At 43.2% G+C, this 25,081-nt stretch overlaps 2 protein-coding genes across 2 annotated transcripts in view; both read right to left on the reverse strand.

The window, feature by feature from the left end:
* Positions 1–1,459, reverse strand: part of ZFP36L2 (ZFP36 ring finger protein like 2) — a 2,686-nt gene extending 1,227 nt beyond the window's left edge. Inside the window, exons 1-2 of the mRNA XM_041413529.1 lie at positions 1,218–1,459; positions 1–693 (exon numbers count right to left, since the gene is read on the reverse strand). The exon at positions 1–693 is cut by the window's left edge and continues 1,227 nt beyond it. Of these exons, the coding sequence (XP_041269463.1) occupies positions 1–693; positions 1,218–1,268 (744 nt within the window). The 5' untranslated portion in view covers positions 1,269–1,459. The remainder of the gene's footprint in view (positions 694–1,217) is intronic.
* A 1,062-nt stretch (positions 1,460–2,521) lies between these two features.
* The window catches only part of THADA (THADA armadillo repeat containing), a 154,502-nt gene continuing 131,942 nt past the window's right edge, over positions 2,522–25,081 (reverse strand). The window contains exons 37-38 of the mRNA XM_041413628.1: positions 7,364–7,530; positions 2,522–6,207 (exon numbers count right to left, since the gene is read on the reverse strand). Of these exons, the coding sequence (XP_041269562.1) occupies positions 5,869–6,207; positions 7,364–7,530 (506 nt within the window). The 3' untranslated portion in view covers positions 2,522–5,868. The remainder of the gene's footprint in view (positions 6,208–7,363; positions 7,531–25,081) is intronic.

A 25,081-nucleotide genomic window follows, 5' to 3' on the forward strand; every position in this document is an offset into this window, starting at 1 on the left:
CCCGGCCGCGGCGGCGGGCGGGGGGGCGGCCGTGCCCCCGCCGGGCGCCGGGCGGCGCTCGTCGGCGTTGTGGATGAAGTGGCAGCGCGGGCCGTAGGGGCAGAAGCCGATGGTGTGGAAGGTGCGGCAGAGCTCGGTCTTGTACTTGGGGTGGCGGGTGAGGCTGCGCAGCTCGTGGAAGCCGTGAGCGAACTGGCACTTCTCGCCGTACTTGCAGGCACCGCTCTCCTCGAAGGGGCGGCACAGCTCCGTCTTGTAGCGCGTCGAGTTGATGGGGGCCCCGCCGCCGCCGCCGGAGCCGCTCCCCTTACCGGCCGCCTGCTGCTGCTGCTGAAGCTGCTGCATGAGGTGCTGGCTACGCTCGCCGTTCTCGCTGAAGGAGCGGTCCCGGAACTTGTTCTCCTTGTTGAGCAGGGCCGTGGGGCTGCTGCTGCCGCCGCCTCCGCCGGAGCCTGTCTCCTTCAGATTGCCGAACGAGGAGGAGGACGACGACGACGAAGAGGAGGAGGATGTGGAAGAAGAGCTGGAGCCGGTAGGGCTGGGGAACTTGGAGCCGCCGGCCAGCGCCGTCAGGTTGCTGGTCGAGTGCCGCCGCAGGAAGCCCGGCGCGAAGCTGGAGCTGGGAGGGGTCACCGGGGTCCCCACGGCTTTCTTGTCCAGCATGCTGCTGAGGTTGGTCAGGGACTTCTCCGTCTGCCGGGGCGGGGAGAGGGGAGGGGGTGGGGGAGACAGCGGGAGAGAGAGAGGGTGTTGCGGGTGACCGCCTGCCCACGGCCACGGCTCCCCACCGCCGCGGGAGTCGAGGCGGGGGTCGCGCCGCCCGACCGCCCCCAAAGCGGGTCTGCCGGTAGCGCCGGCGGGGCAGGACAGCGCCGGGGAGAAACCCCCGCGCCAGCTCTGCTGCATTTGCAACTTTTGAAAAAGTTCCTCCTAGCAGCGCAACATGCGGGCAGGGGCTGCAGGGCGGCCCGGCTCCCGCGCGGCTGCAGGACCAGCCCGCCCCGAACGCGGCCGCCGGGAGACCATGAGGCGGCATTCCGGGGCTCGCAGCCTTGCGTCAGCTGCTGTCCCCGGCCGGCTGTCAGACCGTGACCCGCCCGCAGAGCCCGGCCCGGTACGGGCCTCCCGTCCCGCCACGCTGCCCCAGCTGCCCGGAGCGCTGCACATGGCGGCAGCGGCAGACCGCGTCCCGCCCAGCCAAACGCGCTCTTCCCTACCTTGCACAAGAAGTCAATGTCGTAGAAGGCAGATAAAAGTGTCGTCGACATTTCTAGATCCTGTAATGGTCGGATATACAGGAAGGACCGAAAGATCCCGCTCTCCTCGGAGGGTTTGGAAAAGCCACGACTAAATAGGAGAGGGCCGTCTGCTTGAGATCCGAAACGGTCCCGACTCCTTCCCGGCGGGACGGCGGGTGCCGGGCCGAGGCGGCGACGGCGGCTGCACAGCAGCGGGCGAACTGCGGGAACTCGGCGGCTCCCCGCGCCGCTCCCATATAAACGCGGCCGCCGCTGTCGCGGAGGCGGTGCTCCGCTCCGCCCGCCCCGCGCTGCCCGCCGGGCCCGCCCCGCTCCAGCCCGCCGGTCGGGCCGCCCCGAGTCTTACAGAGGGCGCTGGCAGCGGCGGTGGGGCAGGTTCGTGGGGAGCGCCTGTGCTGCAGTGCGCCCGCAGCGCGGGCGGGACGAGGCGGGGGGAGCGGGGAACCAGCCGAGGCAGCGCTCACGGCGCCCTACGGGCTCGGCCCCTGTAGAGCGCCCCTCTTCTCCCCGACGCCTCCGCGTTGCCGCTGCCCGTCCCCGGCCGGGGGGCGGCTGCTGCCGAGTGGAGGACGCGCGGGGCCGCGCGAGAGGCGCGGCAGCGCCAGGGACACTTCTTCCTCTCGCCCGCCGAAAATAAACTTTTGCCACGTAATTGCTTGAAACAAAGGTCGGGACCGCGCTGCCCCGGTGCGGCTGGAGGGACGGGGCCGGGCACGGGCTGCGCGCCCCGCCGCTTCCCTCTTTTCGGGGACCTCGGGTTTGGCGCTTACTTTCTTTCTGAAGTTTGGGAGAGGTTGGCGACCAGGCGCGGAGGCGAGGTGGCATTATCCTCGCACTGGCCTGACTGATAACCTACCCGCACCTAACCCTGTCTGCATTTCCTTCCGCCGCCCCGCACCCCTCCTACGTTTCTCTTCCACGTTCGGCCCCTTCCTTCCTCATCTCCGCCAAGTGAGACCCATCGAGTCCCCCGGCCGCCGCCTCAGGTGCCCTCCCTCCCACCGCCGGACGCTGGCGAAGGCAGCGGCCGGTCCCCGCGGCGAGGCGCCCTCCCGGGACCGGGCCGGCCGCCGGCCAAGGCGGGCCGGGAGCCGCCGTGCAAAACACTCCCCCCCCCCCCCCCCCCCCCCCCCCCCCCCCCCCCCCCGCGCCGATAAGGCCGCGCAAACACGACGTGGGAACGGCGGCGGCGGCTCCTCTGCACCCCCATCCCCTCCCGCGTTTGCTCGGCCCCGGGACAAATGGGAAGGAGAACAGAGGCGGACGGACGTGTAAAGTTTTATGGCTGCTAAAGCCAGCAGAGGCGTTTGATCCTCTTTAGCTTCCGAGCCGGGATGGCAGTCCCGCGCGCTCCAAGGGAGCAAACCCGACCACGTCAGCAGGAGCGCGGCGCTGTGCAAACACATTTGCAAAGGAAAGGAACCTCGGGCTGGGGGGCGGGGGTGTCACCAGAGCCGCTCGCCCCCCGCTGCCCAGCGGCTCACGCCCTCCTTTACTTCCTCCCCATCGCCCTCCCCCTCCCGCCGCTGCGGGAGGGAGGCTGCGGGCGGGACCCTGCCCGGACCCTGGCACCGCCCGTGAGCCGTCACCCACGGCCGGACGAGCCCGGAAACGGAGATCGAAATCTCCCGGGAAAGACGAGGGGCTGGGCGGCGGAAAGCCCAAACGTCGCTCCCTCCCGCGTCTCGGCAGTCCCCTGGGGCCCGTCCGCCGCTCGGCGAGCGCTGCCGGGCTCGGCCGGGCAGGCTCCGGGCCCCGCTCCCGGCCCCGCTCCCGGCCCCTCCCGCTGCCCGCGCGGCCGGCGGGGACGTGCCGCCCCCCAGCGGCCGCCGGCTCCTGCGCCCCGCGGTGCCGGGACACATCCCACGTTCCTGCTCCTTCCCCTCCTCCCGCCCTGCCGGGGGCCGCAGCTCCCGTCCCGACGACAGGCGCTGCCCCGCACACGGGGAGCCGCCGGAACGCGGGGCTGCAGCCGTAGCGCGTATCGCTTCCCATAACCTTCTCCGGGGCCGGTCGGAGTCGCCTCCGCACTGACCCGAGTTCAAACTCTTCCTCCTCCCACACAACTCTGCGATGGAAACATCACCTCGGAGCTGATCCTGCCCGCCAGACAACCAAGGGAACAGTTTACTGTGACAATCATGCACGGATCAATGTGTCAACGCCGTTGGGAGGAATACTTTGATAAACTGACTTTGATCAAACACACGGCCGATAAGTGCTCCGGCATCAGGTTTTGCTAACATTCTCCTGCAATCGCTCCTTAGGGTCTAAAGGTTCTTCATTTACTAGTTACACAGTAACCCATCATCAGCACGGTGTGGTGAAATGTATGTGCACCGATACAGTTCTTGGTTGCTCTCTTATAAACTCAAGCAGGATGACAGAGGTTCCAGTTGCATCTTAAAACCACAATAAGGAAGACCGGGTTTTCGAGCTCTTTGGTAACTGATTAACCAAGTCCTCAAGGCTTCACCAAGTTTTATGGTCACTGTGGGTCTATTACTGTCTGCAGTCACCTGTCTGCATGTATCGACTTGCCAGTATCAAATGTATATGCATATGCCTTTTAAATTCTACCCAATTATAAAAGAAGCCAATGTTGCTACACAGTCTTATGCTACCCACTGACATGAGCAAGGTCTCAGAACTTTTGATACATAAAAAAGTTCTTTTTGTCTCCTGCTATAGAAGCTGTTGCCACACTAGTTCAGAAATGATGGAAAGATGTGGCAGAATCAGCAGCTGCTAATTAATTGTACAGGTCTTGACTATTTTTTTAAGAGTGGCTTCCAGACACAATCTGGGCTATTCTTTCCCCAGGAGCTCAAACCAGATGCATGCAAATTAATTTTCAGCCTAACTCACAGCATGGCTTGTTGAGCTGGACAGCAAGCATTCTGTGAAACATCATTTCGGATTCCAACATTTCTCTTTTGCCTGTTGAAGCCTCAAGTTTTGCCATAAAATTACTTCTTATATAAGTAACCCTGAATCCTGGAACCAGAGCAAATACTAAACTTTTATTCCTAAGTTCTGTTTGTTGGGTTTTTTTAAGTGGTGACTTTGTGCAGCGTTGATGTCCACTGGACCCAACTCAGCAGCTTAGCTCTATTTACAGCAGAGTATTTAAACTCAAGAGAGCAGCGATCGGCTGTGGGGCACCGCAGCGCCCAGCACTGCGAGAAGCGCCAGCCCAAGCCTTACCCTGCCCTGGCTGATCCCGATCCCGATCCCGATCCCGATCCCGATCCCGATCCCGATCCCGATCCCGTTCCGGCGGGAGCGCGGGCCCGGCCCGTGCGCGGCGGTGCTGTGGCGCCACCTGGCGGCCGCGCAGCGCACCCGCCGAGCCGCGCCCGGCCGCGGGACGAGCGCTCGGGCGGCACCCGGGCGGCACCGGGATTGGGGGCTAAACTGCGCTCTGACGCCATCAGGTGAAGAGGCTGAAAGCAACCAGGCGTTCATCGGACATGTTCTTCTTCCAAGGACACAGAAATGAAGGCGTACAGGGCCGCACATCCGTGTTGTGGCGGGCCCAGCCACCCCGCAGCCACACGTCCAGTCGCAGCCCTCGGCTATGGGAAGGTAACACAACCTTTCCACATCACCATTTATTTTTAATGTCTCATTTTTATATGGAAACCCAATTCCAGTTCGCAGGAAAAAAAACATTCAATGCGCAACGAGCTTTTTTGTATTTTAGACTCAGCAAGACCCTGGAGCAGTCAGAATAGTCCCTAGAGCTGCCCCACCTGGTGAGAGCATCTCGCAGAAGCGAGGGCTGCAGTGCACAAACACCTCTGGTACCTCCCGAGGGCCCTGACGCTCCTCGGCAGGACCTCGCTTGCCAGGCCTGCTTGCAGGGCAAGGTGGTGGAAGTAAAGATGAAACTGTTCCGTTTGCAATGGAACAGCTGCTTCGTTTTGAACACAGCAAGTCTTCATTTTAGAGCCATTTTATGAAAGTAGTTACTTCATTTAAAGGAGAAAAGAGGCGTGCAGAAATCTAACTAATGCTGTTTCAATGTGCAAAACAGGGTTACTACCAAAGTGAAAATCCTTGTCTTCCTCCAGAGCAAAATGCAGTAAAATTTAAAATATACTCTAAAAATTCCCATTAACAAAAAAGTCACGGTTTTTCTATTAGAAACGTTTAAAGGTTTTTTAAAAAGCATATTTATTTCATAAGTTACATGCTAAATCTTGAAATGAGACAAAACCCCCCCCTTTTTCTTGGTATTAAGATACAGGAGGTAAAAACGTGGAACAAAACATAACAGAACTACAGGTGGCCTGCACCTGGATGAATGGAAAATATTAAGTTTAGCTGCTTTACTTCCTACAGTAGCTGTAATAAACAATGCTCATCTGAATGAAATTAGCAAATGCGTTTAAAAGGAAAAGTCTTCCACTGCATGTCCCATAAAAAATATATCAATGCACAATTAATCAATACAAAAAAATGTAGTTCTAGCCTGAATACTGAAGGTACTGCAGGTTTCCTGAAGTCATCACAGCAATCCCTGATTCCTTGAACATTACCAGAATACAGTCTCCCTGCCCATCCAGTAATGTGTGCAGCTCCCTGAGGATGAAGTTTTAGTCATTTACTTTTCCAGAATTTCATTTTTGCAAGTGTCATCAGGCTTCAGCAGATTTAATATTTTAAGACAGACTGATATTCTCTCCTTTTGAATAGCCAATCTTGTGAATTCTGGAGTTCTGGAAAACTCTGGAAGCTGAGGTAGAGCTCCAAGAAGCTGTTCAATGCGGTGGGCTTGGTCCAGTGCTATTCTTGATAGATGATTAAGTTCCCCATGATCTGGTAAGGTGAGGTGAGTCACTGATACAAGATGTAAAAGGTGCTTACTCAGTTGTCTCACATGAGTCAGCTTCTCTGCCCAAAAATTCACTTCCCCTTTATCAAACAGGGAATCATCTTCTTCCTTAACAAAAAGAAAACCAACAGTGATTAGAAAATTACTTGTGGTTTGATAACAATGAGAAAATCATAAAATATATGAAAAAAGAGATATATAGCAATGATGACCGAGGCTGTCACAGAACAGCTTTTTATATTAAAAACAAGGTAAACATTCCTATGCCTTTTCTCAAAGGTTTGGGAAAACACAGTAAAAAGGTTCCTACTTTGCCAAAGAAATTTTACCTTCAAAGATCAGGCAGTTATGGCACAAGTCTTGGGAAATAGTGGAAGTAAATAGCAGCCCTAATCCTTCACATGTGCTTGCCTTCCCCTGTGAAACAGTATTATATTTCACAAAGACCTCTGTAAGCAGTATGGTAATTTGCTGTATCATGGAGCTTTTTGACTGGATTAAATGAAAATTGCATCGGTCAGTGAAACATCGGAAATGCACACCTGAACTACAGACTTAAGAAAAGATTGATGATCTATTTCATGGGTCATATTAATTGCCAACAAATTTCTCAAAGATGTAGCTGCTCCTGTTCCTTCCGGTTTACCTTCCAGCATTGACTTTTACAGTCTTCTAAAGACAAAAAGAACACAGTATATTTATACAGTAACAGCTTTCACAGAACCAGTGTAGCAAAGCTTTACAGAAACAATCCTGAAATCAATGACTGATGTAAGCAAGACTGTTTCATGTGTTATGCACAACCAGTCAGATGGATGATGGCATGAAGTTACCAAATATTTAAATGCTATCTCTGGGAAAGCCAGCATTGGTAGAACACTGGTCTTGAACGCCCAGATGTGCCTGGCACCCCCAACAGCAGTTTAAATTCAAGGGAAGCCATCATCTGCAATAATACTGAATGTAATTACATTACAGCCTCAAAATGTTTCAGTCAACAATGCCTGGTGAAGTAACTCTTGATTTATTTCAATGTTTGCTTATTGATCTCTTTAATTTTATGGTGGTATTACCAGGAAACAGACATAAAACTCTTTCAATTCTAAATAATATCCATGTGAATTTTTTAAAAGACTGTAAATCAGTTAGTACTGCAGTAGCACTTATCGGCTTTCATCAGATGAGACATTTCATTTATTCCTACCACAAGACTCTAGAACTATAGTGCTTCTAACACGCTACAGCAACGGGTTGTTAAACGTACCAGGGCAGAAGTCTCCCCATTTCTTTGCAGGTCGCTGTCTCCCAAAAGCCACTCCAGCAGGATTGGGACACCGGCATGGATCTCCCCCCACTGCTGCAGCAGCTCACACACTATGCCAAAGGCTAAATCCAGGGCCATTGGAGCATTCACTATCCTAAATGCAAACTCTGTTGAAAGAAAATATGTGTAAGAATATAGAGCAAGACTGAAAACATTTTCAAATAAAATCAGCACAAAAATGATTTCTTGAAAACAGATGCCAAACTTACACAAACACATGTAGAATAATAAATTGTACTGCAAATAAGTTAGATGGATGTTTACTTCTGTGCCACTTGGGGCCTTCTCTCAATTCCAGAATAATACAGGAAGCCACTGAAAATGCTGATGCTTAATTTTTTTTGTCTCCTGCCTATGTAGTGATATTTATTAATCTGGGTTTAAATATACAGGTATGTCTCTTAAAAACATCTCCACACAGTCCTGTCACTATTACATGGTGACTAATTCTGCCAAACAACAGCTATGCCTTAGATCTCATGTAACATTTTCACTGGAACTCAAAACCTACAACACATGATATGTTTTTAAAGGGCTGGGATATAAAATGAGTAATTATTTGGTGTGTAATCTCTTTATATATAAGATATACATACACACACACACATGTAAGAGAGATCGGGCACGAAGACAGGCTTAGAAAAGATGTTTGAGAAGGGAAAGGCAGACACTGTTTACGATCCCGTCACAGAGCTATATTTATACAGGTTTTGGCATCATGCCAGTGCTGTACACAAAGCTATCATCCACACTGTATTTGTTCCCTGAACTTCCTCACTGCTCTCATGTGGGGAGATGCTGATTTAACTCTCTGGGTCCTAGGGCGGCCTTTGATAACAGAGAATATAAAAATACCACAAGTCCTGTGTGTCCACAGGTATGAGTTTCTCCACTTGTAACTTTAATGCAATTTTTTGTTTTCTTTTTAAAAGGGCTGCAGGAAAAAGACCAGAAGAGGAGAGCTAGTGGACAAGCCTCTTTAAAATCCCTATTACTGCAAAAAGGATTTTGGCAAAATTAATCCATGTCCATAGTCACCAGCAAACTGAAAAATGTTCACTGAACAGTCTAAGTAGTGGTACATAAGGACATGCCATTCTTGAAGGTAGTAATTTGGGAGCAGACAACACAGCAGAGTCCGAATTTGGTAAGAATCCATACAGATATGGAAGGCACACCTTACTTTTTGTGTGTGACTGTACTTAAGCATTTCTCCTGAAAGAGAACAACCATCTACAAGGAAGAGGCACAGTGGTGCAGCCAAGACTTCTCCCTCACAACCCACATTCAGAGCTAGAGCATGGACCCCCGTGCTGTAACCCCTCCCGAGGCCTCAGGCCAGCTGCAGGTTTTCTGGGGTACATTGGCACAGCAGAGAAACTCACATTAAAACACCAGGATTAGGCAAATACACATGCCAAAGAGTAAGGAAACATCTAAGGGCATAACAGACCGATGGAAAGATGAGTACATGCACTTGACAGACCAGGCAATGTACTGAGGACATCGGGGAGAATGAATTAGTATTTGAGATGATGAGGACAAAGGACCATAATAAGGAAGGGAGTGAAGGAGAAAGAACAGATGGTCCCTTCTTTATCTTGGAGTTAGATGAGGGTAAATGGAAATCTCCTTGAACAAGCAACAGGAAGGCAGGCAGTCAATCTCTTAGTGACACTAATAATGCTACATACACAGTTTGTCTCTGGTAGACAGCAAAATCAAATGTTCAAATCTGTTTTCTTCATGTCAGGAATTGTCACATTATCAGGACAGCCCAGAGTTTTTTCTGAGGGAGTGCTTGAGAAGGGGTGTAGTGCAACATTTCCATCCCATTTGTTTTAGGTATTGGGGTTTTTAGATATTGTTTTTGTTTTTGCTGACACTCCTTTGCAGGAATTTCTTGGGGATTTTTATTTGGGTTTTTGTTGTTGTTTTTTGGTGTTTGGTTTTTTTTTTTTTTCTGCTGTGGGGGGTGTGTTTGTTTGCTTGGGTTTTTTGGGGGATTTTTTTTTTGGTTTTTTTTTTTTTTAACCCTTGCTTTCCCTGTTGCTGTGCTCCATTTGGTACCACTCTTATACTCTAAATAATGGACACAATGGTTGTCTTCTTTGTTTTGGCTTGCTTAGGCTTAGATAGGAAACGGTTTCATTCAAGTGCCATAGGGACCTCAGCAATACTGGCAATCTTCAGAGCTGAAAAAACAGAGATTAAAATGGAGTGTGGTGTTCTGGGCCTGAAACACACATCCTGGTTATGAATGCTTACAAAATGCAATATTTTAAACTCAGCTCTTTTGAATTCTGCTGATATTTTTTAGTTTTATGATGATTCCCGAATGCGTATGATTTTAAGTATTTATATAAGGCCTCTTCCTTATGACACTTTATTTGTATTTGAATATTTAGCAAATTAGGTGATGCTGGGAGCTAGAAACCAAACATGATACTTCCCATTGCTGAGTTAGCTGTTGCTTTGGAGGACCAATTATAGATAGCACTGCCAGTTCTGGGGCCTTTTTAACATTTAGTCTCCTTAAGTATAAATACATACAGTGATGCTCTCTTTGTGAATGAGAACACTGAACTGCTGAGAAATGCACCAAGAAATAGATTGGAGCCTCTAACTGCGTATTTCATGACCACGGTGAAAACTACCAAGAGGTAGCAAAACAAGTAATGCTGATGTTCTGCTTAGACTAAACTTGCATGCTAGCAGTTTTTCAACAGCATGACACAGAAGAAAAGGCAGTTTTGTGGTCACAGAGTATAGCAGTCTAGTAGACAATCCTGTAAGTTGTAACAAAGGAAAAAACACGTCTTTTTTTGTTGCTGTTTTTTTCCTTCAAACTGAAAAAGATAAAAAAATACAGGGAAAACATGCAAAGGATGTGTAGCACCCAGGGAAAACATGAAGATCCTGAACACACTGACCACCTTTCTGTGAACTGCAAATGCCATTTAACTGATCAACAAAACTTGTGTTTGAGTTCTAGTGTTGAGACTAGAGAAAACAAAGCAACATCACTTTGATAACACTACAACTTAGGGTTCCAAAATCCTGCTAAGAGTCTACCTACTTTGCAAGGGCTTTGTGTTAGAGAAGCTGGCATAGCAGCATCTTGGTACTTCAGGTGTTCACAGAGACTCAACAACATACCAGATGAAGAATTTTCACTTCCACCCGCTCATTCTATCCCACTCTGCAGCGTATCAGGAATAGCTCCATGATTTCTGAAATGCTCCCTCAGCTGCTGTTACTTACAGAACACCCTGATATTAACTGACTTTGATACCAGTTTATACAAATTTGATGCTAGAATAGTTCAGGATTAGATTTGTGAACTGTCAATGCTACAAGGATAATGAAGAGATATAGCACATATCCAAAAGAAGTGTATCAACTCTCCTAAGCCTGGAGTGCTGAAGTAATGCAAATGGGTAACAGCAAGCGAAGTGTAACAGCATAGGCACCCGTGATTTAATAGGTAAAAAACACTTTCACAGGGGGTAGATGTTTTATTGCTTTGATGACCCCCAGCTCTAAAAGTAACTGCCAGGGATGCTGTAAGCATGCATAGAATCTTTGAAGATACCCACAAAAGATGTGTGTCTTCTCAAAAGAAATGTACAGTCTTCACTGTTTACAAGAAGTGCTCCTCACATCATCATCTGCCTGCAAAGGCAGGGCTGATTTTCAAGAAGCCACATATTACACATGATGCTGTGTTTGTGACTCATGCTGTGACTTCAGAGAGTGCTCTGAGCAAGAGGCAAGTTCACCAGGGGCAAAAAGGGCAGGTGGCTCCCCTTTCACCACAGCCCCCAAGGCCCCTGATGCTTACCTGGGAGCCAGCTCAGGTACTCTGCTGATCACCTGGTAAATTAAGGCTCAGAACAGCACAAAAGGCATTTGGCACACAGCTCTTGGCGTGTGGGCTCTTCTGCTTGGCTGGCAAGCTGAGCTGGCTACCCTGCAGTCAGAACTGGTGTAGCTGGGGGCCGGGGAAGGGAAGATCACAGGACAGCAGGAGGAAGGAAAGAAGCCAAAGGGAGAGCGAGACCTCCCCGTTCAGCGAGCTGCTAGCCCAGGTCAGCTATCATCCCAAATGTCCCCATCAGAGCCTTGCAAACACAACGCTGAGGTTATTTAAATGACTAAGTGTTAATAGCCTTTCGTAATATAACTATTTGAAGTAACTGAATAAAAAAAATTCAAATAGCCAGGGCTCACAGCTGATTACTGCCAGAAGAACTAAACCTGCAAAAACCAAACCTGAAGATGTAACTAGTGCTCTAAACTGAAAATACAGCAGAGCTCCTTCCACAGATGTTCTACAGACTATCAATATTGTGTTAAAAATATGAGTTTCTTTAAATTTGAAAATATGTATATGTTCCAACATGCAAAAACATCATGAGCAAGATAAGCATCTTACTAAATAAGCCACTACAGGGGTTGAAATACCAAAAAAATTCTCTATGACTTAAAACAAGTAATTACAAGCAGAATAGTTAATACTACTCATCGAAATGAAAAATAAAGATAAGAATCAGGTACTACATACTTTTTTCATTTGGAGGAATTGAATTTTCATAAAGGGAAAGAGGTTAAGTACTGCAGTGTTTTGGTCTTTGTGAATCCGCCCACATAAAAATTAGACCTCCCACATACACATTCATATAGTCCAAAAGCTTTGATCATGCCAGATGTAAATATTTCTTCTAGTAGCCTATTACGTGTCCTCCAACTATACAATTGTTCTCTGTTAGAGCCTCTGTGATATTATGGGGAACTGAAAGGATGTATTAAGAGCATATACACATATTTTATGGACAACCATGATAAAATATAGGCAAAAGATAAAAGTAGAACATATTTTTTGCCTAACAAAGCATTTTGTAATTTTTATACTGCAAATTGAACTGAAGTTCTTCTAAATCAAAGAGCAATCCAATTTTTGTAAACATATACTGGGTTCAGAACAAACAGAAAGAGAAGCGAATCTGCAAGGAAGCTTTGTATAACAGCTCAGAGATAAAATCTCACAAAGAACAGTGTACCAACAGTAGTGATGTTTTCAAGGAAAATATATAGGGTAAGTTCTTCAACTGAGATTACATAAAGTATTTTAGGTAGACCATTACCATCTGAACTGGTAAAATATTTTTTACTTTCTTGTACAAAGTGCTGCCTATAAAGTTATAAATATTAGTATATCACTATCATTATGGTACCTCATAACACCCTGGTAAAATGAGGTAGTATTCTTACTTCAGAGGGAAGTTGACAAAGGCATGGACCTTTAAAGCAACAAAGATCATTGAATGATTGCTTGGCAAAACTGAGGATTTATCTCATGTTTTCTGATACATCACTGTAAAAGATGATGAGTATCAAGCAAGATATCAGGTTCTCATCCAAGTGATAGCAGATTCAGCATCACGGTCACTAATACCTGTAATATTAGATTTGCAAATGGAACATTTCACCTAATCACTAATCACTTCTTTGTTGTATAAAGATTGTCTTCCTTTTAGTGTTCAGTAATAATCAAGCTTATTCTATTCTCAGCATATGAAATATAACAGAGCTGAGTGAGGCAGTGCTGCACATATATTTTTTTTAAATGCTGTGTTTATGTATGCCTAGATTCATAAAATTTAAAAAGCCTTCAAATTTAAGAATGAAAAAAATCCCATTGGCCCAACCCAAGAGTTAAAAGAGCTGGCAAATAAAGTGAGGCTAGAAAATGCATTTCCTATGTTGAAACACATTCTCCTTTGAGGCAGGCAGGAATTGTGCAACTCCACAGCAAGACAATGCATAGGTGTCACTGAACATGCAATGCTGCTACTGATAAAACAGCAGGGCAGAATAAAAGTAACTAAAGGGGTGTTCATACCCACCCAGTCTCACAATATCGCCCTTCTGGGCACTAGGATTAAAAGAAGACAGCTGAGAAGCAAAACAAAAGAAAAAAGCCCTAAAAAAAACCAACCAAGAAACCCAAAAAAAAAAAAAAAGAGAGAAAGAAAATGCAGAAATGGTAACTGTTGCATCTGGATGGTTGGCAGATGGCTCTTGCAATTGCACTGTGTCAATTTAAGTTACAAACATCAAACTTTCCACTTTTTAAAATGACCATTTATGTAAAATCTAATATATAAGCAGATTCCTTTTCATAGTGTTTCATAAAATCAAAGGCAATTAGATCATTTCTATCCTCTCGAGAAATACCATTCCCTAGATGACGTACAACTGCTTCATATGTTTTCCATTACCATGCCTGAGTCTGTTTTATAGCTGTGCTTTTTCAGGATGGCTTTAAAAAGAGGCCCTTCCTGACATCACGCAACACGATGTCAAAACACAACACCATTACAAAACAAACTAATCAAAACTAATTTCTTAATAGTTGCAGTCCCTGAGTAGAGCGGCGGTGATGCTGCTCTCAGCTTTGATTATAAACAGATCTGAGTTAATAACATGTCTGATTAGCATGGAAACTTACAGCTCAGGAGTGAACAGAAAATTAAAGTCCCTTCTTGTGCAAAAGAGCACAAACATATTCATCATCTTTTCAAGCCCTTTTCTGGAATGTGAACTGAACAGTATTTTTCAGCTCAGTACCTACGTTATTTTTCCTATTTAAATATATATGTATGTATACATAAGATTTTCCCATGTAAGCCATGCTCCTGTACACGAAGGGTTTTATTACAAAACAACCACAGCTCACAGATCTGTCAGAGGAAATGAGCCTTTGGACTTTACTTCTTACATTACCACTTTTGCAGAGCCTCCCCCCCTCCAAGCCATGTTCTAATTTAAACAGCAAAAAGACAGTATCTCATTGCCTGAACTCACTAAACTCATGCTTTTCCTTTTTATAAGGTAAAAATATTACTCAGCTAATTTTTAAAACACTGCCAATGAGAATATACTGTTTTTTAAACTCAAATTATGTACTTACTGGAAAAAAATTAAGGTAAATAGGGTTTCCAGACTAGTATTAATGACTAGAATTAAACGTATAACTGAAGACTCTTGTTACTGGCTTGTACCAACTATACAGAAATTTTTGCTTAGCACTGATGAAGGTTACTGAATGTGAAAGAGCTGCATGTTACAGGTCTGCTGTAGGAACACAGGAGACACATTTACTTCTGTATCATAGATGAAATTTTGGAGTGACATCTGGGGAATGATGCTAAGAAGCTTATAATTTAAAGGATAAAGGAATAAGGAAAGAAGGGGTAATGAGTACAAAAAAACTTATAATTATTATAATTATTCATATAATTTGGGCTGAACAAAAAAAAAAATTAAAAGCAAGCTATTTTAAAAGCAAGCTGTTTTCTTTGCCAAAGAAAGGCAAACTTTCCTTTTATTGCTATGGAGCCACAGCCATGACCATCACAGCCTGCATGAAGAGCCTATCAAGATCTGTAAGCTGCTGTCCTGTTTACTCATTCACAATTAAAACACTGATAAGAAAAAGCACATTTAATAGATTATTCACATGAACACTCTGTTTAACATTTACCACTTCCAGACTCCAGCACTGAGCGCATAAAATAATTTTTCATGTATTCTTTCCTAATTTTTCAAGCATGACCTTTACATAACAGTGCCACTGAGTAATTAATAGAGCTAAATGAAGCACTGTCAGTAAATAATCAGTAGGCAGTCTTTGATGGATGAGCTGATTCTAATTCAGTCCATTCACTTTCAACTTTAATTAGTGGCATTGTATTCTAGAAAGCAAACAGCTCCTTCATCCATATGATGATCTAATGTTGTATAAGTGGGCTGACAACAACTTTTAAGGTGTTGACATAAATTTGGGAATACAAAGTAAAAAATCACAGTACTTATACATTTTATATATAATTCTTAAAAAAGATGTAATATAAAGTTCCTCCTGCAAAACCCACTGATTTTAATGAGTTCCAGACACACCAGTAAATCTTGCTAAGACAATTACAAGTCTCAGTGCAAAAGTTCTCTCTCCTCCTTCTTTAATTAAGCCAATTCATGTGAATTATTTAGCGTATCTTGGTGAATTTTTTGCAAGACACAAAAACAAGTATAAAAATGCTATTTATTTCTACACAAGTAGTGATACAACACTAAACTTTTTTGGTGCTAACTCCCATTCTAGATGCAAGCTTGACTTAACTGATGACAACTACTAAGGAAACTCTGCATTTTTGAATTACTGGAATTTAGAGTAATTTCAGATTACTGAAAAATGTTCTGATTTTCAAGGTCTCTTAGGTTACAACATGTTTTGATCTTGGTTCTACGCTTTCTCCTATATGTTAGTTGACATTAGTATTTCTCATCCTTCTCCCAGCAGTTCTCTCTAAAGGGTGGAAGAAGGCACAGTTACAAACTCCTGCAAACCATGGCTACTGAGCACATCTGAGCAAAGGCACTTAATAACTTACTATAACATATCTGGTTCAAAGTGTATGTGGGACTTACTGAAGGAAGGTATTTTTGAGCAGAATAGCAAAAAAAAACAACTCAGAAACCTCAGTAACTCAGTCTTTGCATCACTTTGGATACCTTCTATAAAATGTTATGGGGGGACACTGTTTTTAGGATGGTTTATATTTAATTTTTATCTTTGTTTCATATTACTTGTTCAAGAGGGTGGCATTCAAAAAGAAGTGGCCATAAAATTGCTCTTGCAGAAAGTGCCATTAATCTTTTGTATAATAATGTAAAAAACATTCATACTACAGTCTCAGCTTCTTTACTGGCCAATTTCCTAAACCCCTTCCCCTCACCATGTAAGAGAATACACTTAAGGAGCAAAAGCCCACAGAAACCATTCACTATATGAATGCCTGATGAAAAAAAAGCCCAGCCACACTTACATGAAAAGCTTCTAATACAGTCCGGATTGTCCGCTCTTACTGAGATGTCATCTATGGGATGAAATGCATGTGAAGAACAGCTCACATTATTTTTATCTTTTTGCTGATATATGGACAGAGATGCACAATGCTATGAAAATACAACTGAATTTGCAAACAGTCCGAAATGTGAGAAGCTACCAGGACCACAAAACATTCACACTGCAGGTGCTAAGTACAAATGACTAAGAGAATTTTATTGCTTTTTTTCTGTCGAAATCAAAACGCCTAGCAATGCCTACTTGCAAATTGCTTTCAATGCAGTATAGTGGGATCCGTTTTAATTTTTCTGACATTCCAACAAAAAAAGTCAGCTAGGCTATTGAGCTGCAGTCACACAGACAGGCAGGTGCTGTTTATCCTATTCAACAACTCGGTGATTACAGGTCATTTAGGGGCAGTGATCTAAGGAGAACTTAGGGGCAGTTCCCCTGCAGGTGCGTAACAGGTAAACAGCCCCAAGTCACAATCCTGAATGGAAAATATCTATCTCCAAAGAGTTTTTCAAGAGCATTTTCACTCCATGAGAGAACCACGGGCTCTTTTCAATAGGAAGATGATGCACCAACGACTTCACCTGAAAGCAAATTGGTTTTTGCCCTTTCTTTCAGAAATACTCTCTGAAATGAGATTACACACACATATTCCTCACTCTACTACCACAAGTTTTGATTCACATTAAAGACCTACTGATCCTAACCATCCTATTATGACTGAAGCATTTCTGGAATCAGGACTCTATCTTTCTTAATTCTTTTGAATTATGTTCACATTAAAGAGATCCTAAGGAGTGGTCCACACCCTTTTTACTTCACACAGTTCTTGCCACCTAGGTGACTTCTGGATTTTGCACCTTCAGTGACCCAGGACACTTCTACTTACATGGGCAGGTCTACACCTCTCTGGAAGTCGCATGACTTGTATCTCTCTGACTGAAATACCTCAGGCTCCGGCATTTCCATACAGCTGTAGTCTGAATGTGTTAACAGCCGGCTCAAGATTTGCTAGGAAACTTCTAGCTGTCATCAGGCCATTCTCTAGCAAGCTCCAAGGGACTTGGGTAGTGTATCTCCATCTCAGATATTGTGGGGTGGCTCCCTGCAACTTCATCTGCATCTTCAGCAGATGTGGCATTCCAGAGGCCTTGGCATGCTCAGGTGGATTAGTAAATAGTACCATGGTCAGTATGAGTTACTTCAAGGACTTTGACCAAGTAAATTTACGTAAGGAGCAGGAGCTGCTTAGTTTTGCATAAAGTGTAAATATATACACAAATTCTTTGACTGATAAGTAATATTCAGTCAGTAACCAGAGTTCTTCAACAGAAAATCTTCAACACAGATACCAACATATTTGTCTAATACAGATTTTACATTTATCTCTTCCATTTCCTTCAAAGTTCCTTGAGGAATTGGTTTATGCCTCTTAAACTGAGAAGGAACTAAGTGCTGAGCGCTCTCCCCAGTGTGCTAAATGGAAGTGCTCCCTGCACAAGACAAAAATTGAAAGCATTTGTGTCTCACATAGTAATGCAGACATGAACTATGCAACACCAGGGACTTCCCCACCACAGGGAAGAAATCTCTCTTTCTATTCTCTACACACTTAATACATGGCTTTGAACCTTTCTTATTCAAAATACTCCAAAATATTCTAAATAGGCATGGAAGACAGAATGGCTAAGTAACCTGGGGCTCTCAGTCATTCATCGTGATATGGAATGCTTCATAAATCACTTATAACCATGTGCAAGGAAAGAAGGAATGGCACTATCTATTCTGCAGGAAGAGCAGACAGTCATGAAGATTAAAAAATCTTGACTGGTTTCAGATGTCTGATCTGAGACATTATGACTTGTTTCACTGAGGAGTCAGCACCCCATAATGCTTTAATATTCAAAATGCACTTCCCTCTGGCTTCAGCTGTGTGTGCTCTGAACTCCTGCAAATCATGCCTGCAAGGTATCCAGGTAAGCATTCCGCATGGTGACCTCCTTTCCAAACTCTGCTCGGAATGACTTGCTTACCTGCACAAAACAGCTCTCTGGGAGAGGCAGGGACAGAATGCAAAATCACAAGGGCAAAATTAAATAGCTTTGGCATGTCTCTTCTTGTGATCCTGGTCTTACTCTCTTTATCACATTCAATTTTCAGCTGAGGTAGTAGTTGAATTTCCTAACATTTGGATACCTGACCTTGCAATCTTCCAAATATTCTTGGTGTGGGAAAGGCTGGAGGAGGAAGATGAAAACATATATGTATAATTCTCCAAGGTCCAAAAAGAAAAAGCAATCTATACCTTCATCATTTCAAGTATCTAAACACAGTCTGGACCAGAGCTACCTATAGCCACAGCTGCACAATCCTGAGGCAGTGTTCCTGGCATTGAGCATCCTCAGTAGCCTGCTCAGAATGCAGGTAAGCATTTCAGGAGCAGACATTTAAGCTGCTTTGTGAACACAAAAATCTTTTAGGCTCCTTTCAATCTCTATTGTGTGTGTGTGTGTGTGTGTGTGTGTGTGTGTGTGTGTGTGTGTATGTATGAAAAGTATAGCATTTTATAGTACTATTTCTCAGTCAAATTTGTACATATTTTACCAAAAATGCATATCCAAAGCATACATATGTAACAGTACTCAAAGAAAAGGCCTTCAATTTTTTTCACAGCCTGCATATAGTATTTCCTCCTAATTTCATATGTAGAATCATGTTTACGGGTAAGAAAACCCAAATAATTAAAGTTTGCAAAAAATACAGTATAGAAAAATCTCAGTACCAACTAGTAAGGATTGACACAAGTAGTTGAAAACCAGAATTTTATAATGAGAAGTGTTAGGCAGCCCTAATAACAACAGCCCATCAACGCTCCTTAAAAAATATTCAGTTCAAACAATAAAATTTACAAAGCAAATTACAAAGAGACAAATGAGACAGAAAAGCAGAATGCTGTAAGTTTACAGAGGTCAATTCAAGATATGTTGAAAAAGTGAAAGAACCATGGAGAATGAAATATGAGTGCAGGTAGAGAGGAAGGAAGCACTCAGTGCACAGAAAAAAATAACAGCTCTAGTATATTTTATTCAATCAGACTGGCAAGCTGAAAGAATAAACAACATCAAAGGGATTTTTTCCCCATTTTTAAACAAAATAAGGAAATCAGGAGGCAAACTTCTGTGTATGTGTTTCCCACTATAACTTGTGAGCCAGTTTCAATCCAGTTTGACAAAAAAGGATACAGGAATATGAAACATTAAGTTTTATTTATATGAAATAGCCAACTGGGCAAAGAAAGGAGACCCTACTGCAGTCATGCCTATTGAAAGGATGAAACTTGAATCATCAGACATGAGAAAATCCACTTACCTGCAAAACAAATCCATTAAAAAACCCACCAAACATAAGCTTCCTTCACTTCACTGCTCAAGGAACTTTTTACCTTTTTTTTAACTTAGTAATGCCATTTCAAGTTAGAGTCCACATTGTGACTGAAACATGTATCTTTAACCTATAGACTTTTTCTGTCTTTAACATCTTATTTTTCCATCTGTATATTTCAAATGAGTTTCCTTCAGCAAAGGCCACATTCTACTTAACCTTGCCATGGCACTAGGTGAGCCTTAATCACAAATTGTGAGAACCAAGTAAAACCCCTAACTTGGAGAATTTACCTCTACCCTGTGACAACCTTTCACAGCGACACACAGATGACCATGCTAAAAACCAAAACACATTGCAAAAAAAGGCAGCTTAAAAACAAAGGCTGCCTGTATTGCCTCTACTCCTATGAATATGAAATGAAACCGCTATTGAGTTCTACAGACCAGCCTAAAATAATTCAGTTTGTGTGTATGTAAGTACTACTTCACCCTTGAGATCATTTTATCCCTAGGCTTCTCCCTACACCCACTGTATTTGAACTCCAAGATCTGTGCTTACCTTGCTTTAGGGGAGCATGAGGTCACTGACTCCAAAGTATCAAATAATCTGTATTTTGGTATATACCCTTAAAGACTACTGCCCACCTGAGTATGATCTTGCCTAATTAAACTGATCTACCCAACACACATTGCTTTCACAGAATCCTCACGGCTGGAAGGGACCTCTGGAGATCATCTAGTCCAACCCCCAAGGAGTTTGCTTTAGGGGATGGAAATCAGTATTGCAAACATCTTTTCTAAAATAAAGATTTTCTTCATTAACACAGGTTATATGATCCTATTGCTGTTAAGCGTCAGAGAACGTGGCACATGCCTGTTTTCCTGATGTTTCTCAGAGGTGGTATGTTAGTATTCTCTATTGCAAAATGGCAATTGATGGAATATTTACATTTGGGGAATCTGAATTAAAGAAGAAAGATATTCTGGAAATTCCGTTTTTAGTTGTGCTTCTTAATGCATGTATGTACGACAGCAAGCTTTCAGTACGTATGAGAAAATACAAAAAAATTAAAAGATCTTTCTTCAGCTGTTTATAGTAAAGGTAGGTTAAACAGAGCATCTAAATGCAAGAATCTATAGTCTTGAAGGTCTACTATTATAATACATGGATTCTGGAATTAGGGAAGGTTAGGTTTGTTTGGGTAGGAACTTTTAAGTACAGCAAGAAGTCTGAAAGTGTAACTGTGGTCTTCAACACAAACATGAAATCAGCCTCTGTGTGTCTGCCCATCAGGGAAAGTAAAAGGGTAATTAACACAGTACATGAAAAAATGAATGGGTTTTACTAGTTCTGGTAACAAGATATTGTAAGTCTAAGCCTCACTGTGATCAAGCCAAGTGTATAAGTTAATCAAGACCTTCACTGAAGTATTTCTGTTAACACTTTCATCTTACCAGTGGGAATTATTTATAAAACTGTTTTCCACTGGCAGCATGACAAGGTGATCATTAACACAGTACAGACCATGTGAAGGAACCAAATTAAAAACATGCGAAAGTGGCATTACACTGGTACTGTAACAGCTGCCATAAATAATTCTGCTCCTCAAGGTGGTTTCAACAGTCTTGCTCTTAATCTAATAAATCAAAAGCCCTTTATAAAAAGTCTAGTTCTCCAAATTTACATTTCTAGGCTTCCCAAGAATGTTTAACTTTACTTTCTCAAGCATGAGAAATCAATTTGCTCAACTAAGCCAGTTCCGAGTTCTCCTTGTAAGTGCTCATTTGGAACTGATTATAGGAAAAAAAAAAAAAAAAAAGACATTGAATTTTACACATCTCAGGTTTTGAAGTAAGAGTCCATGGTGTCCCACAACTGCTTCCCCCCACCTCCCCTCCACCAACACACCAGGAATTAAAGTAACCAAATCAGTGGTAAGGCTGTGGCACAGGAAATCAGTAATATAATAAAACCAACTTTCATTCTAAGGTGCCGCTTTGACTCTGTCACAGGTAGGAATTATCTTGGTCATTAAAAATTTCGAGTGCTGACTTACATGAAAACAAGGTGGTGGTTTAGGTTAGTTTGCAAAGGTATTTATATCCACTACCTCACTCCCACCCACAAACACACAAATGAAATTCTGCGTGCAAAAAATCTGCTTGCAGGAATGCATCATCATCTCATTCTTGGTGAAATACCTCTGGGATCTGCTGGGCATTCCAGCTCAGCCTTTATAAGGAACTCCATGTGTGCATGGATGTGCCTGCCCAGGACTCTCCCAAGTCCTTCCCTTCAGAACTTCTAGCATGCAGTACTCAACTGCACTGTGTGGGAAGTTAACATGCAGGATCCCAAAAATATCAGAGATGCTGGTCCATATCCATTTGGACTCCGGCATCTCAAACAATCTGAGGAGGAGTGGGGCGGTCACAGGCTATGGATAAGCAAAGCCTTTTTGTGCACTCCCAGTCAGAACAGCACACTGTTTGTTCCAGCTTTCACCTGTGCCAGGTGACAAAGGATCAAAAAGCTACCTCCAACTTCCATATCCCAGTTTCTAACTATGACTAACCTCTACCTGGATGCTCTGAGAAAGTGAGCTCCATTTAAAATGAAATTATTTTCTTTTAATTTGTATGCAACTCCCCTAAATTCCTCCAGTATTCTTCTTTACTTTATTCCCTTTTCTCAATTGCTAACCAATGAACAATTCTTCTTGAAGTAACAAGATTTCTACTGTTGCTTGCCTACTTTTCAGTATAATCCAGCTTTAAAAATTACTTTTTAATAGTACCTGTCCTGTATATAAAATTACTTCGGTAGCCATTGTTTTTTCAAAAAGAAACTGACTGGGACATCTTTATCCTTTCATAATACCAGTGAAACAGAAGAAGCAGTATTAATAAAAGATACCAGCAACTGGTCAGCAAAATAACACAATTCCTGTGTTATTTGGGCAATAACAGAAACACACAATTTGCATGTTATTTATCATCTGGGCACAATTTGTGTCCAGACTTCATTTTTACAGATAAAGGACAAGCTACAACCTTGTAAGTGCAAGTTTCATTTCAGTATTTTTAACTAATAAAAATGGAGCAAATTTATTCAAATAAAACATCTGAACCTTAGTGTAACAAGAGCTGAATACAGTAGCAAAATGCCATAGAGACTACAGGCCAGCTGTTGCAAATTTCATCAATCACAGAACATCAATTACATCTCTAAATAAATCTGTTAAAATAATATTTCACAAGTCTAGATATGATTGAAGAGCTTAACATTTTGCTTGATTATTAGCATGCCCACAATTAGCAATGTAGAATGCCAGCTACAAAAAGCAAACAAGAAACCAAAACAGCAAACCCCTACAACTCTTCCTGGCCAAGCTGTACAAACTAGCCAATGTAGGGTGAACAGTACAATTTCTTTTCCCCTGGCCTTCCCTGACAATCTGTCAAGCTCCTTTGGAGCAGAGTACATTTGCTCCAAAGCACTGAGTCTTCTGCACTTCCAGCTTGTTTAGAGAAAGCACAAAATAGCTTTATTCAAAAGAATATGATCAGTCCTTCAATTTTTGTTTACTTCTGCAGAGGCTGATTTCGCACAGTTTACTGGCCTATTTTGCAAAATTACTTTTTCAATTAAGATAATTAAGACTTACTTCTATAATTAATCAGGAGTAAAATCAAAGCAATTTTTTTTAGACTAAAATACCACAATCTGTCTCAGAAATAAAGTGAAATGCTTTCAAAGCAGAAGATGATAGTAGATGGTGCTATTTTGCTTATTTCAAAAGGGCACACACCTGTTAAGCTAACAGGAACAACACATTTACACCTTTATCAGAAAACTTGGCTTCATAACCATGGGAAGTTTCATACAGAACTGCAGCCAGTGTATTCACTCTGGCTTCAAGACTCCCAAGTTTAGGAGGTAGGCTGTGGATAACAAGCAGCCTTCCCTACACTCGCAACGAAAAGGAGAAAAAAAAAAAGTCAGCAAATTCAGTGACGGGTCCCTGAGCCCAAAAGTAATCACCAAAGAGTTTTCTGAACAAAAATATTTAAGTCATATTTTCAGCCAACTCTTCCTCTGTATCTAAGGAAAATAGTTAAACATTATTCAAGAGTCATCATTAAAACAGGAAGAGACTGTACTACAAATGCAATTTTAAGACCTAATTACTTTCCAATCAGGTCTTCCAAAAGTTTTCGTAACAATAGGAGATATTTTAAGGATGCAAAAGTAGAATGTCACACATAACATAAATACTATTACAAAGACACAAAATATACCTATTAGCATAAAAATATTATGCAACCAGGCTATAAGTCAAATCTGCTCCTGAAACAGCCCTGAATTTATTCTAGCAGAAAGGCCAGATTAATTCATTTACACTCCTAGACCTCAATTCTTTTATCCTTACAACTGACATGTAATTGTTACCTTCTTAGAATTACTACAGAAGATGTAAAAAAAACCCCAAATTACAGCTTCTAGCCACAGTAAGTGTTTCATAATCTCTACCACGTGTCATTTTGCTCTCTGGAAGAAACTTCTTAAATATGAGGACACCATAGTCATCAAGTAGTCACCAAACAGCAAAGGTATTTGCCACTTACTTAGTTTTCCAAGATTTAAATGGTCATCATTACATATTTGTCTCTCCACATAAATCCTTCTCCATGCAGGTGCATTAAAAGTATTGACCATTAAAAGCTTGGAAAGGATAAAATGATGCAGTCAGCAAGGGTCCCTTAAGCAGAAGGTTCAACACTGAACATTTTAAGGAGAATGCTGTCTTTTTTTTCTTTTTGAACTCTATCTACTTATGATCCTATAATTACAGACAGCTTAAGGGTGTCTATCAGTGATGTTCTCTTTCATGGATTACACTACTCTTCAGTAACATGTGGTGCACTTCACCCTGCACAGTGTTCTGGTCATTCCAGGCAGCACCCACTGCCTCCTTTGCCAGGGCCCACGTCAGAGCATTCCCAGAATACACACACAGCTGTGTGACCTTCCCCCTGTCCTCAACAGGCCTTATCTAATGGAACTGAAGAGATGTCATCACCTTACAGTGTCTCAGTACAAAGTCCTACACTGTGTTTGAAAAGAACATTGCAAACTGCTGCCACTGCTTTACACCTCTCCACTGAGGCCTCAAGATGTATTCCTTGTAACAGAGTATCACATAGATTCCACACACAATCTTCTGAAAACCTAAAATTTTAGAAAACCTAAACTTAAAATTGTAGAAAATCATTCTGCAACAGGAGCAGCTCTGCTTTGCTGTGATTTTTTTCCTGCTTTTGACTGGATTGCATCTTTTTCATATTCTC

The sequence above is a fragment of the Onychostruthus taczanowskii genome, unplaced genomic scaffold (assembly GCF_017590055.1).
Source record: "Onychostruthus taczanowskii isolate IOZ18803 unplaced genomic scaffold, ASM1759005v1 scaffold42, whole genome shotgun sequence".
In the NCBI taxonomy this organism is placed as follows: domain Eukaryota; kingdom Metazoa; phylum Chordata; class Aves; order Passeriformes; family Passeridae; genus Onychostruthus; species Onychostruthus taczanowskii.